This window comes from Magnolia sinica, chromosome 2 (assembly GCF_029962835.1).
Source record: "Magnolia sinica isolate HGM2019 chromosome 2, MsV1, whole genome shotgun sequence".
NCBI lineage: Eukaryota > Viridiplantae > Streptophyta > Magnoliopsida > Magnoliales > Magnoliaceae > Magnolia > Magnolia sinica.
The window spans coordinates 33,144,870-33,159,416 of NC_080574.1; the positions used below are offsets into that span (position 1 = coordinate 33,144,870).

General features: G+C 38.7%; 2 protein-coding genes across 3 annotated transcripts in view; both read right to left on the reverse strand.

Annotated features, from left to right (window-relative positions):
* The window catches only part of LOC131236920 (uncharacterized), a 90,984-nt gene that overhangs the window by 13,133 nt on the left and 63,304 nt on the right, over window positions 1-14,547 (reverse strand). The window lies entirely within an intron of this gene.
* LOC131236919 (uncharacterized) overlaps window positions 1-14,547 on the reverse strand; it is a 45,587-nt gene that overhangs the window by 13,133 nt on the left and 17,907 nt on the right. For both annotated transcript variants that reach the window (XM_058234453.1, XM_058234454.1), the window contains one exon: window positions 1,992-2,522. In XM_058234453.1, coding sequence (XP_058090436.1) covers window positions 1,992-2,522 — 531 coding nt within the window. The remainder of the gene's footprint in view (window positions 1-1,991; window positions 2,523-14,547) is intronic.

Genomic DNA, 14,547 nt, shown 5'->3' on the forward strand with positions numbered 1-14,547 from the left:
CAATGCTCAAATTCCAGACGCAGTTTCATAAGAAACTATCTAACTTGCGCACTCTCGCACATTGCGTGGAATATTTTAAAGTCATTTGGGAATATGGATCCATCATAGCCATCTCTGTCCAAATTGTAACCATTGTAGATAGAAAGTTTGAATACTTTTGTCACCCTGAGTAAGGTGAACCAGATCTTGTTCCAGGCGGTATAACCTAGCCGCATTACTATGTTGATATATTGTCTGGAGATGCTCCCACATAGCCTTAGTAGTGCGATGTGACGTGAGGCCAATAACTAATGATAGATCGACCGATCGAGAATCCAGGTAATAATCCGTCCATTTTTCATTTCCCAATTAGTCATTCTATCGGCATTGGTGGAAGTGGGGACAATAACAGATCCATCAATCAGTCCTCACAAACCACGACCTTTGAGAAAACTTTGAAAGTGGATGGCCCATAGATTGTAGTTGGTGCCATTGAAACTACATCGTGGGGCCTCTGTACGGGAGTCTTTATCCATAGATAGGACTAGATAAGAACGATGCTAAAGAAGAAAGTACCTTGCAGCCACAGATCAGAACAGCAACCAGCAAAGGATCAACAGGGATCGGAGACAACAGTAGACAGCAACAGATCATGTGCAGTAGTAGGTGTAGCAGGAGATGCTGCAGTAGGGATCGGATGTAGCAGGAGATGATGTAGCAAGGATCGGATGCAGCAGAGAGGTGCGCATGGACGTGCATGTGCAGGGACGTGCGCAGGTGCATATGCAGGGACGTGCGCAGGTGCATGAATGGGTCGTGCGCAGGGGCGTGCGGACAGGCCTGGGGAAGATCGGATGAGCTTGGGGAGGGCCGGATTTGACAGGGGAGGGCTGGATTTGACAGACGGTGGTGCCGGTGATGAAGAAGATGCCGGATTATGATCGGTATTGCTCTGATACCATGTATACAAAGCGAAAACGATGAAGGCTTTGAGGAAAATGATTCTCCTTTGCTTTTCTGTGTATTTGAGACAACCCTGAAGGGTTGAATATATAGAGTTTTACAACGACTATACAAGGTAAAATGATAAATACAAAATCTTCTACTTATACATCGTCTATCTATAGAATCGGCTATACAAGGCATGTGGCTTGTCTAACAATTCAAGGGATATGCATTGCTGGGAAGTTACTATGATATGGCTAAATAATATACATGCATGTAGCATTACTTGACAACCAACAACATTCGCCAACTTGCTAGCAGAGACCCATCTTTAATGAGATGATAAGGTGCGCATAATTATAATACTTATCTGACAAGGAATATGAAGTGATTAATTGATTAATCAAAAATTTGAAAAACATTTTGTAATATTTATCAATTACTAAATATATTATTTTAAAAACCTGCCCAACAGCATAATTTGCAAAACAGGCCTAGGTTGTCGTTCTCAGTCTGTAAATGGGGTCAAACCAGGACACAATGGATTGACCAGGTGGGTCAAGGAAACATTTTTACGATTTCTTTTATCACAAAACATATAGTAGTAAAAAAACCATAAAAAAATTAAAATTAAAAAATGTTCCTAGGCATGGTGGACTGTTGTGAGTTGTGACCAGGCCTGGTGGATGAGTCCTAAGTCCATGCCAAAACCAGGATGGGCTTGGTTATCTGAACCTAATTAGGGACATGGCCTGGTCGACTCAGTTGAACCCAATTTACCTGACCTGGTTTGCGAACTATGGTGCTGAGCAGAAGAGATCATACGTTCCTAACTTCCAACAGGGTCATGCAATTCTTGGTAGGCTAGCATAGATGCGATGTTTGCTTTGGTTAGATTGTCATTTGATGTTCACCCCATGATGAATAAAATAATCAATCCCCTCCCTTGTATCTATTAAGGTATTTAAATAGGAAACTAATGTTGAACAGAGGGTAGCATGAATAAACAATAAAACCACAACATGATAATCCCAAGACGAACATAAAAATGTATGCATGCAACACACCTTTGGAGTCGACATATGTGGCTCCTTATAGCTGCACAAAGTTTTGGGCTGACAGTGATAAATATCTGGCGTAAGAAATTTTCCTTTACCACCTCAGGATCTTTACTTAGCTCACTCTTCTCATACACAACCTCAGACAAGCCAAACTTTACATCAGATAATCCTTTTGAAGAAAGACGAAATTGTTGCTCCCTTTGAATCAGCTTCATTGTCAGTACTGTTGTCTTCCCAGTTCCTGACCTTCCCAGAATAAAGGTGCTACCAGGAAAGCGCATTATCTCCTTTTCCTGGTCAGTTACTTCAAATGGAATATCAATTTCTCTCCCTTCATTATCAGTGAGCAAGTGTTTCACTACTCCAGATGATAATGAGTAGAATTTCATCAATAACAAACTCTCGCTGACTTTGGAGTTCTCCATATACTCTTCAACTCCGGCACCTCCCACGTCCACCACATGTTCACTTTTGCTGAGTTTCTTATACCGAATGATATCATATCCTATATTCCAGATCATTGGCACTTCAAGTTTTCTAGAACAAATGACAAAAAGAAGGCATTAAGAAGATTCTAAGTACAAGCAATGATGAATTCACTTATGTGAAGAAAGAATAGAAATAACCAAACAAAAAAGAGAGTTTTTTTTTTTTAAAAGGATGGCAATTTATTAAAAAAGCAGCAAGACTGCAAAGAATACAAAGAAGACAAAAACCAATGTTTCTAATATCGTTATTGCATAAGGTATCGCACCCTTGGGATGTGGATACATATCTGTTATCGCATGGCATATATTGGTTATATCGCGTAATATATCGTTGTTGTTGGGAAACATAAGAAAACATTGAAAAATTGGTCAAATTTTTCAATGAAACTTTAGGGATAGTTAAAAAAGACATGAGTACACACTAAGAAATAATAATTAAAAAAAATTACAAAAAACAAGTGCATGTAATAGGTTTCCTTTATATGGGGTCCCAATCTATGCGCTATCTGACTGAACTGATGCAAGTATATTCAAAGCCTATTCATATAACCTTTAAATGTAAGAAGACATGTATGGAAATACAAGAAATACATTCAAAAGCAAAAGAAGAATCACTAGATCAGATTACATACATGTTTGAAACACAAAAATTGAAGAAAATTTTCAATTTTTCTCAACTTTCTGCAACTCGGCCCATCTCCCCCAAATCTCGAAATCGAAAGCTCCATATCCATGATTTTTCATGCAAAACATGAAAAATCACAGATTTGTAAACATTTGACATTGCTTTAACATGATTTACAGCAAAAGAATTGATCGAAAATCGAAAATACTCACCAAATCAAATAGGTGGGATATATCGCACTACCTATGTGTTTCTTATCACATAGGTAGGATACAAGATATATCGTGGGATGTATTGTCCAATATCGTCGATATTTAAAACATTGACAAAAACAAAACAGAAAACTATAGCACGAACCAATCTAGACTTGACAAGAACATTTCAGCAAGTCAATTGCTCTCACAACCATGGCACAGCGCATTACACCAAACATTGAGATTCCATATAAGATGCACTCCAAGATTGTGGAGATCCGTGAATTCACCAAGAAATATGATTTTAGGAGTTACTTAACATGAATACCGAGCACATCAAGTATCACATGCTTGACAAAGAAATAAGACTATGGTCATGATATGGTTACATTTAAAGAGTTATTTATTCCACATGAAAATGCATGCTTCAGACCAATTTACCTACTTGGCACATAATCATTCCAGACTACTTGGCACATAATGTAGGCCACGCTGTCCTACATTATGAGGATAAAGTGATAATAACCTGGCGTGCAATCATAGTGTTGTTGGTGATTCATGTAAACAAAGCAAAAACGATGAAGGCTTTGAGGAAAATGATTCTCCTTTGCTTTTCTATGTATTTGAGACAACCCTGAAGGGTTGAATATATAGAACTTTACAACGACTATATAAGGTAGAATGATAAACACAAAATCTTCTACTTATGCATCGTCTATCTATAGAATCGGCTATACAAGGCATGTGGCCTGTCTAACATCCCCCCTCAAACTAATGCTGGTCATCGACAAGTAATAGTTTGCTAACTAGAAAAGAGTGTCGTGCAGAAGTGAGGGACTTCGTGAGAATGTCAGCAATTTGATCATAGGATGCGACATGTGGTAGCGAAATGAGCCGAGACTGAAACTTCTCGCTGATGAAGTGACAGTCAACTTCAATATTCTTTGTCCGTTCATGGAAAACTGGATTAGAGGCAATATGAATGACACTCGGATTATCTACATGGAGTGGAGTAGGATCTTGTAGATGAACACCCAAGTCAGAAAGAAGTCCACGTAACCAGATAATCTCACTATAAGCTGCTGACATTGCTCTATACTCGGCTTTCGTGCTTGATTTGGAAACAGTGGCCTGCTTCTTACACTTCCAAAGAGAAGTGCCGAGAAAACACAGTAGCCAGTGGTAGATCTGCGTGTGAGAGTACAACCAGCTCAGTCAGCATCTGAATAAGCACGAAGGTCCGGAGGGGCCGTGGAGGAGAAGAACAGAGATCGATCCAGAGTTCCACGTAGGTACCGTAAGATGCGTAATACAGCAGTCATATGAAGAGTTCGAAGAGCAGAAACAAATTGACCGACAACTTGGACCGCGTAGGCAATATCAGAGCGAGTCATTGTCAAGTAAACCAGACTCTCAACCAAACGGCGGTATAATGTGAGATCTGCAAGGAGTTCACCATCGTCACGACCATATTGAACGTTAAGTTCCAAGGGAGTCTGAATTGTTTTTTGATCCGTTAAGGAGGCCAAGGCGAGAAGATCCTTGGTATATTTATGCTGGCTGATCAGGATTCCACATATAGAACGCGAAAATTCAAGTCCAAGAAAGTATGTCGGATGACCCGGGTCCTTCATCTTGAAGGATGACTTCAGAACTTCCTTTAATATCGAGATGCCAGTATCATCGCTACCAGTCAGAAGTAGGTCATCAACATAGACGAGAACAATGACGATTCCATGCTCAGTGTTGCGCAAGAATAAGGATGGATCATGACCACTTTGAGTAAAGCCAGCTCCAGTAACAACATCATGAAATCGTTGGAATTATGCCCGAGGGGCCTGTTTGAGACCGTATAGAGCTTTCTTCAGGCGACAGACTTTATTAGCAGGGATTAAAGATCCAGGAGGAGGTTTCAAATATACTGTTTCTTGGAGGTCTCCATGAAGAAAAGCATTTTTTACGTCCATCTGAGTGAGTGGTCAAGAGCGAACTGATGATACTGCCATAAGAGTGCGAACAGTTTTCATCTTGGCCATAGGAGCGAATGTCTCATTATAATCAATTCCGGGTTCCTGTTTGTATCCCTGAGCCACAAGCCGAGCTTTGTATCGATACAATGATCCGTCAAACTTGAGCTTCACAGAATAAATCTATTTACTGCCAATTAATTGTTGGTCAGTAGGTCAAGTAACAATGTCCCATGCATGGTTATCATCCAATGCTGCAAGTTCTTCTGCCATAGCCTTATTTCAACAATCATGACTGGCTGCCTGATGGTATGAAGTAGGAATAGATACAGTATCTAGGGTAGTATTCATGGCAGACATAGAGTATATCAAGCGATCAGGCTGTCGATGTACACTAGTGGAATGACGTACCAAGATAGGATTTGGATCGGTTACGGGTACAATAGGGAGAGTAGTAGGTGATGAATCTGTACGTGGTCGTCGTGAATAAACCTGTAATGGACAAGGAGGTGTACTCGAGGCAACCAGAATGTCAGGAAAAATAGTAAGACTAGGAGAGTCTGGTGTGGGCGAAGGAGGAACAGATGAATGGAAGGCAATATGCTCAAGAAAAATAACATTTCGTGATACTCGTACACGATGAGAGATCGGATCATAGCAATGAAAGCCCTTCTGAGTTTCTCCAAATCCCAAGTACATACATTTGACTGATTTTGGGGAAAGTTTGTTACGTTCACATGATGCCAGATGAACATAATATACACAACCAAAAACACGAAATGTGAAATATGTAGGAAGTGAACCGGTGAGAATAAAGTAGGGAGATTTACTATTCAGGACAGTAGGGAGATTTACTATTCAGGACTGTGGTTGGCAATCGATTAATCAAGTAGACTGAATGCATCATAGCTGTCATTAAGGTATTGGTAGTTTCAACAATATGGCGATTTTTTCATTCAGCCACCCCATTCTGTTGTGGAGTATCAGAACAGGTGGTCTAATGAGTAATCCCATGACCCTGAAGATATGTACGAAAATTTGTGGAGAGATACTCTCCCCCTGAGTCAGCGGAGAGTTTGAATTTTTACTCAAAATTGAGTGTCCACCATAGAATGAAATATTTTGAATTTTTCAAATACCTGTGACTTAGAGAGCAGAAAGTAAATCCAAGTGTAACCGGTGAAATCATCAATGAATATAACATAATATCATAGTTCAGAGAGAGACATAATTGGGGAAGGGCCCCAGACATCCGTATGCACCAGTTCAAACATAGATGATGATTTTGTAGTACCTATAGGAAAAGGAATACACTTACTTTTTAAAAGGCAACAAGAACAACAAGAATAATCCAAATCACTTTTATTAAGATAAATATTTCCTAACATGCCAGAAGAAAAAAGCTGAATCAAACGATCAGAATGTGGATGACCCAGGCGAAAGTGCCAGAGTTTCCACATTCTATTTGCCGAACAAATATCCGAGGAAGAGGGACAGAAGAAACAACAAGCTGGAGTAACGGATGGGTGAAAGTCCAGCACATACAAACATCTATGCCGCCTACCCTTCCTAAGTACCTTCCTCGTTGCCAGATCCTGCACAAAACAATAATTTAGAAGAAATATGACTACGCAGTTATGGGATGTAAGTTGACCAACAAAAATTAAATTTGAGGAGAGTTTAGGGACATGAAACACATCACGAAGGGTAAACTGGCAATGGTCAGAAGGAGAAAAAGTTACGGAACCAACGGACCGAATGGGTAGTTTAGTGTCATTTGCAGTAGAAATAGCTTGATTGCCAGTGTAGGGACGAATATTGCGAAGATGTGATACATCACCAGTCATATGATTTGAAGCACTGAAATCGAAGAACCATGGAGAAGATGCGATTATACCTGACATACCGTCTGCAGAAAGGGCCTGCACGATTTGCTGGAGCATCGCAGGAGTCAAAGGTGAGGAAAGACCTTCAACAAAACCAGTGGATGCAGTATCACTAACAGAAAGCTCAGAAGAAGTAGTCGCAGAAGTAGCAGAAAGAGCACGACCACGGCCACGACCTCGACCACCACGTCCACGACCGAATGAGGATTCGTAGGCACGTGAACGACAGTCCTGAATACCATGACCAGTCCTTCGACAATAAGCGCACTAATATTTGCACTGAGCGACGACATGTCCCACTTTGTTATAGCCGCGACAAGTTAAAGGAGTGGAACCACGGTTTGGTGCAGAGGTTGATACAACAAGTGCCAAGTCAGATGGTCCTTGAGATGTCCCCTGAGAGAGGACCTGCAGTCATTGTTCCTCGGCTAATAAATCATTAATAACCGAATTCATTGAAGGAGTTGGGCTACGGTTCAGGAGAGTAGCCCTGCAATGCTCAAATTTCGGACGCAGTTTCATAAGAAATTGTCTAACTTGCGCACTTTCGAGCATTGTGTGGAATATTTTAAAGTCATTTGGGATTTCTGGATCCATCATAGCTATCTCTGTCCTAATTGTAACTATTGTAGAGTAAAAAGTTTGGATACTTTTGTCACCTTGAGTAAGGTGAACCAGATCTTATTCCAGGCGGTATAACCTAGCCGCATTACTCTGTTGATATATTGTCTAGAGATGCTCCCACATAGCCTTAGTAGTGCGATGTGACGTGAGGCCAATAACAAACGATCGATCGACTGATCGAGAATCCAGGTAATAATCCATCCATTTTTCATTTCCCAATCAGTCATTCTGTCAGCATCGGTGGAAGTGGGGACAATAATAGATCCATCAATCAGTCCCCACAAACCACGACCTTTGAGAAAACTTTGAAAGTGGATGGCTCATAGATTGTAGTTGGTGCCATTGAAACTATATTGTGGGGCCTCTGTACGGGAGTCTTTATCCATAGATAGGACTAGATAAGAACGATGCTAAAGAAGAAAGTACCTTGCAGCCACAGATCAGAACAACAACGAGTAAAAGATCAACAGGGATCGGAGACAACAGTAGACAGCAACAGATCAACAGATCAGGACGTGCAGCAGTAGGTGTAGCAGGAGATGCTGCAGTAGGGATCGGATGTAGCAGGAGATGATGTAGCAAGGATCGGATGCAGCAGAGAGGTGTGCATGGACGTGCATGTGCAGGGACGTGCGCAGGTGCATATGCAGGGACGTGCGCAGGTGCGTGAATGGGTCATGCGCAGGGGTGTGCGGACAGGCCTGGGGAAGATCGGATGAGCTTGGGGAGGGCCGGATCTGACAGATGGTGGTGCCGGTGATGAAGAAGATGCCGGATTAGGATCGGTATTGCTCTGATACCATGTATACAAAGCGAAAACGATGAAGGCTTTGAGGAAAATGATTCTCCTTTGCTTTTCTGTGTATTTGAGACAACCCTGAAGGGTTGAATATATAGAGTTTTACAACGACTATACAAGGTAAAATGATAAATACAAAATCTTCTACTTATACATCGTCTATCTATAGAATCGGCTATACAAGGCATGTGGCTTGTCTAACAATTCAAGGGATATACATTGTTGGGAAGTTACTATGATATGGCTAAATAATATACATGCATGTAGCATTCCTTGACAACCAACAACATTCACCAACTTGCTAGCGGAGACCCATATTTAATGAGATGGTAAGGTGGGCAAAATTATAATATTTATCTGACAAGGAATATCAAGTGATTAATTGATTAATAAAAAATTTGAAAAACATTTTTTAATCTTTATTAATTGCTAAATATATTATTTTAAAAACCTGCCCAACAGCATAATTTGCAAAACAGGCCTAGGTTGTCGTTCTCGGTCTGTAAATGGGTGGGGTCAAACCGGGACTCAATGGATCGACCAGGTGGGTCAAGGAAACATTTTTACGATTTCTTTTATCGCAAAACATATTGTAGTAAAAAAACCATAATTAAAATAAAAAAAAATGTTCCTAGGCATGGTGGACTGTTGTGAGTTGTGACCAGGCCTGGTGGATGAGTCCTAAGTCCATGCCAAAACCAGGATGGGCTTGGTTATCTGAACCTAATTAGGGACATGGCCTGGTCGACTCAGTTGAACCCAATTTACCTGACCTGGTTTGCGAACTATGGTGCTGAGCAGAAGAGATCATACGTTCCTAACTTCCAACATGGTCATGTAATTCTTGGTAGGCTAGCATAGATGCGATGTTTGCTCTGGTTAGATGGTCATTTGATGTTCACCCCATGATGAATAAAATAATCAATCCCCTCCCTTGTATCTATTAAGGTATTTAAATATGAAACTAATGTTGAACAGAGGGTAGCATGAATAAACAATAAAACCACAACATGATAATTCCAAGACGAACATAAAAATGTATGCATGCAACACACCTTTGGAGTCGACATATGTGGCTCCTTATAGCTGCACAAAGTTTTGGGCTGACAGTGATAAATAACTGGCGTAAGAAATTTTCCTTTACCACCTCAGGATCTTTACTTAGCTCACTCTTCTCATACACAACCTCAGACAAGCCAAACTTTACATCAGATAATCCTTTTGAAGAAAGACGAAATTGTTGCTCCCTTTGAATCAGCTTCATTGTCAGTACTGTTGTCTTCCCAGTTCCTGACCTTCCCAGAATAAAGGTGCTACCAGGAAAGCGCATTATCTCCTTTTCCTGGTCAGTTACTTCAAATGGAATATCAATTTCTCTCCCTTCATTATCAGTGAGCAAGTGTTTCACTACTCCAGATGATAATGAGTAGAATTTCATCAATAACAAACTCTCGCTGACTTTGGAGTTCTCCATATACTCTTCAACTCTGGCACTTCCCACATCTGCCACATGTTCAGTTTTGCTGAGTTTCTTATACCGCATGATATCATATCCTATATTCCAGCTCATTGGCACTTCAAGTTTTCTAGAACAAATGACAAAAAGAAGGCATTAAGAAGATTCTAAGTACAAGCAATGATGAATTCACTTATGTGAAGAAAGAATAGAAATAACCAAACAAAAAAGAGAGTTTTTTTTAAGGATGGCAATTATTAAAAAAGCAGCAAGACCGCAAAAGAATACAAAGAAGACAAAAACCAATGTTTTTAATATCATTATCGCATAAGGTATCACACTCTTGGGATATGGATACATATCGGTTATCATATGGGATATACCGGTTATATCGCGTAATATATCGTTGTTGTTTGGTAACATAAGAAAACATTGAAAAATGGTCGAATTTTTCAATGAAACTTTAGGGATAGTTAAAAAAAGACATGAGTACACACTCAGAAAAAAAAAATTTACAAAAAACAAGTGCACATAATAGGTTTCCTTTGTATGGGGTCATAATCTATGCACTATCTGACTGAACCGATGCAAGTATATTTAAAGTCTATTCATATAACCTTTAAAGGTAAGAAGACATGTACGGAAACACAAGAAATACATTCAAAAGAAAAAGAAGAATCACTAGATTAGGTTACATATATGTTTGAAACACAAAATTTGAAGAAAAATTTCAATTTTTCTCAACTTTCCGCAACTTGGCCCATCTCCCCCAAATCTCGAAATCGAAAGCTCCATATCCATGATTTTTCATGCAAAACATGAAAAATCACAGATTTGTAAACATTTGACATTGATTTAACATGATTTACAGCCAAAGAAGAATTGATCAAAAATCGAAAATACTCACCAAATTGAACAGGTGGGATATATCGCCCTACCTATGTATTTCATATCGCACAGGTAGGATAAGAGATATATCGTGGGATATATCAGACAATATCGTTGATATTTAAAACATTGACAAAAACAAAACAGAAAACTATAGCACGGACCAATCTAGACTTCACAAGTTACAACCAATGTTCGAAATATCGGTATCGTGTTACGTATTGCATCCTTGGGATATAGATACATATTGGTTATAACACGGGATATATTCTCTGTATCGAGTAATTTATCGCACTTTTTGGGAAACATGGGAAAGCATTGGGAAAATGGTTGAATTTTTCAATGAAACTTCAGGGATTGTTAAAAAAGACCTTTATACACACTTTTAAATCATAACATCTCAAAAAAGAAGTGCACATAATAGGTTTCCTTTGTATAGGGTCCTAAGTTATGCATTGTCTGATTGAACTAATGCAACTATATTAAAATTGAATGCATGACATTGGGGGTGCTCCTAAATACTTCGAAATTAGTCTCAATTGACAGAAGGTTGAAGGGAAATTTCAAAAAAAAATAATAGTATTTTAAATAATTTTTAATTAAAAATGATTTTTATTTTCTAAAAATTGACAAGGACTTAACAAATCAGTAGATCAGTCCCCATACATGCTTGATTCCATGTTTGGAGTGCAACATTGCAAGCAATTTGGGAGAAATTTGGGAAATTTTGAATTTTCCTCAATTCCCCAAATCGGACCACCTACACTCAAATTTTGAAATTAGAGTGTACATGTGATGATCATTTCATCAAATACTCCTATATACTTTGAAATTAGTCTCAATTGACAGCTGGTTGAAGGAAAATTTTGAAAAAAATATGGAGAACATGAAAAACCAATGGATAATTGAATATCAAAATCAAAGCTCCAACTCCATGATTTTTCATGCAAATCATGAAGAACCAATGGATTTGTAACCATTTGACACTTATTTAACATAATTTCAATAAAAAAGGGATCGAAAATTGAAAATACTCAGCGGATCGAACATGTGGGATATGTCGGCGCTACTTGTGTGTTTCGTATCGCACAGGTGGGATACAAGATATATCGTGGGATCAGCCGATATCGTCGATATTTAAAACATTGGTTACATCGACCAAGCTTAGCATTCCCAGAAACATCTCTGAAGCATCTATTGTTCCTTGCACCCCAAGTAGACCACAGGCCTGCAAGGAGAGAATGCTTCCAAACTGCACAACCCAAGGCTCCAACACCTCCACCATGCCACTAACTAAAGAAGTCTACAATAGAATTAGTCAAAACCCAAGCCACACCAAAACACACAAAGAATCTATCCCACACTTCCCTAGAGAAGGAATATTGTAAGAAAAGATGAAGAACTAGTTCCTTGTTGCCCAAGCAAAGCGGGCAAGCATTGACTAGAATTAAACCCTGCTTTTGCAAATTGTCAATTGTTAGGATCCTCTCCCAACTGACCAAACAAGGAAAAGCCACAACCTTGGAAGGAGCCCCATAGGACCACAAAACTGCAGAATGCACTCTCCCATTCCTAGCCGAAGCACCAAAGAGAGAGAAGAAAGATTTCACGAAAAAGACTACTGAACAGCTCCCTTTCCACCGCACCAAATCCAGCTCCTCCGAAGGAGGAGTGCCAGCTAAGAGATAGCAATGAAAGAAACTCTTCAGCTTCAACATCCGTAGATTTCTGCAAAATGGAGAAAGCCACATCCCTTGGGACCCTTCAAGCACAAAACATCCATTCACGGTGATATCCAAATCCATCGCCTTGCGGGCCAAATTGGGGAGCTGATCTTGCAGCTTACACTCCCCTAACCAGAACTCCTTCAAAACTGAGCCCTCATCCCATTCCCCACCCCAAAACCAAACACTCATCCCGTTCCAAATAACCATAGTCTACACCAACAAACCACCATCACGACTTTGAAGAGTTAGAAGTTCAAAACTGATGTAGAAATAAATACCAAAACAAAGATCTCTGTTTCTTCACAAATCATTATGAATGCTGCAACTTCCTTAGAAAAAGTGGGTGAAGAAAATAAACGGTCTTTCAACAGGATGATATTCTAGTCAAGAAAATCAGGAAATATACCAAATAGCAACAGTAAATACACATTGTAATGTTTTGTAAGCAGTGTTCAGAGTATCAGTATCATTATGTATCCATGACCGAGGATACAGAAACATGTATCGGCATCGCCAATACTCGGAAAAAATATCGCCGTCCAAGGGAAACATTGGGAAAAAGGTGAAAATTTTCAGTGAAACTTCAGGACATGTTAAGAGACACATGTTTAGACATGTAAAAATAAAAATATCGTAAAAGACAACTATATATAATAAGTTTCCATTTTATAAGGCCCTAACCATGTGTTGTCAAAAAGATAAGTATAAAATAAATATACAAAATTTGTAGCAATCAATGGGCCAACAGTCATTAACATATAAAATTTCCTCATTACATAACAGTTAATAACACATTTCCAATATAAAAAATGAAAAAATTAGGAGTTTTCCAATTTTCCCCATTTTTCACTTTAGTGTTAATTTTTTTTCGCCACAAAGGCATGTATTTCCATTACAATCCATGCTAATATTTGAAAAAAATAAAGTTTTTATGGAGTTTTCGTTCACCTTTAGAGTTTCGGTCTGTCTTCATTTCGAGTCAAGATTTCTCCCCATTTCCAAACTTTTATTCAATAAAAACCAAGAGTGATCAAAACACCTAAGGAACAAAATATATATATATAACCAAAAAATGAAGTTTTTTTCTTTTTTTGAAAATTTTTCCAATTTTTATTCAATTTTCGCATATTTGTGGATGTTTCCTTGGTATCGGGGTTATTATCACTGGTATCGAGGATATTATTGATGGTATTGCTGATACAAGGGAACTTTCATAAGGGATTTTTTTTCAAAGTATAGCTCAAATTGACAATACCGCCAAGTATTACTGGTATTATTGAAAATATCTGTAATATCTAGAAATTTTTATACTTCCAGCAGTTTTGGTATCGTTGACCTGGGGATACTGATAATATCGTGAATATTATCAATAATATCACCGATATTTGGAACACTGTTTGTAAGCAGGAATTATGACTGCATGATGTTTTGATAATTGAAGAGAAATTACAGGTCATGTTGAAAAAATTCTCAAAATTTTGCAATTTCATAACAATCAAAGTCTTAATGGCCATTTTAAAAAAAGTTTCGAAATTTATTTTTGATATATCATAGAAGATCATGAGACAAAAATGAACAGAAATGGCAAAAAAAAAAAAAGGTTTAGATAATTGATAAAACATGACCACTCATGTCAGAAAATTTATCAGAGCATTGCCATTTCACAGAAAACGGAATCTTGGGGACCTTTTTTTTCTAAAACCAAGGGCATCATTTTTCATTTTTGATGTTTTGTGGAACAACATGACAGATAATAAAAAAAGGTGATGAAAGGCAAGCTAATCAGATCACCACAAGACTAAGATAGTGCGAAACAAATGCACATGCCAATTTAGAAGTGTAAATGGTCTGGAGAAGGAACGCCTGCAACATTTTCGCATCTTTCCAATTTTCCATTATAAGAAATGA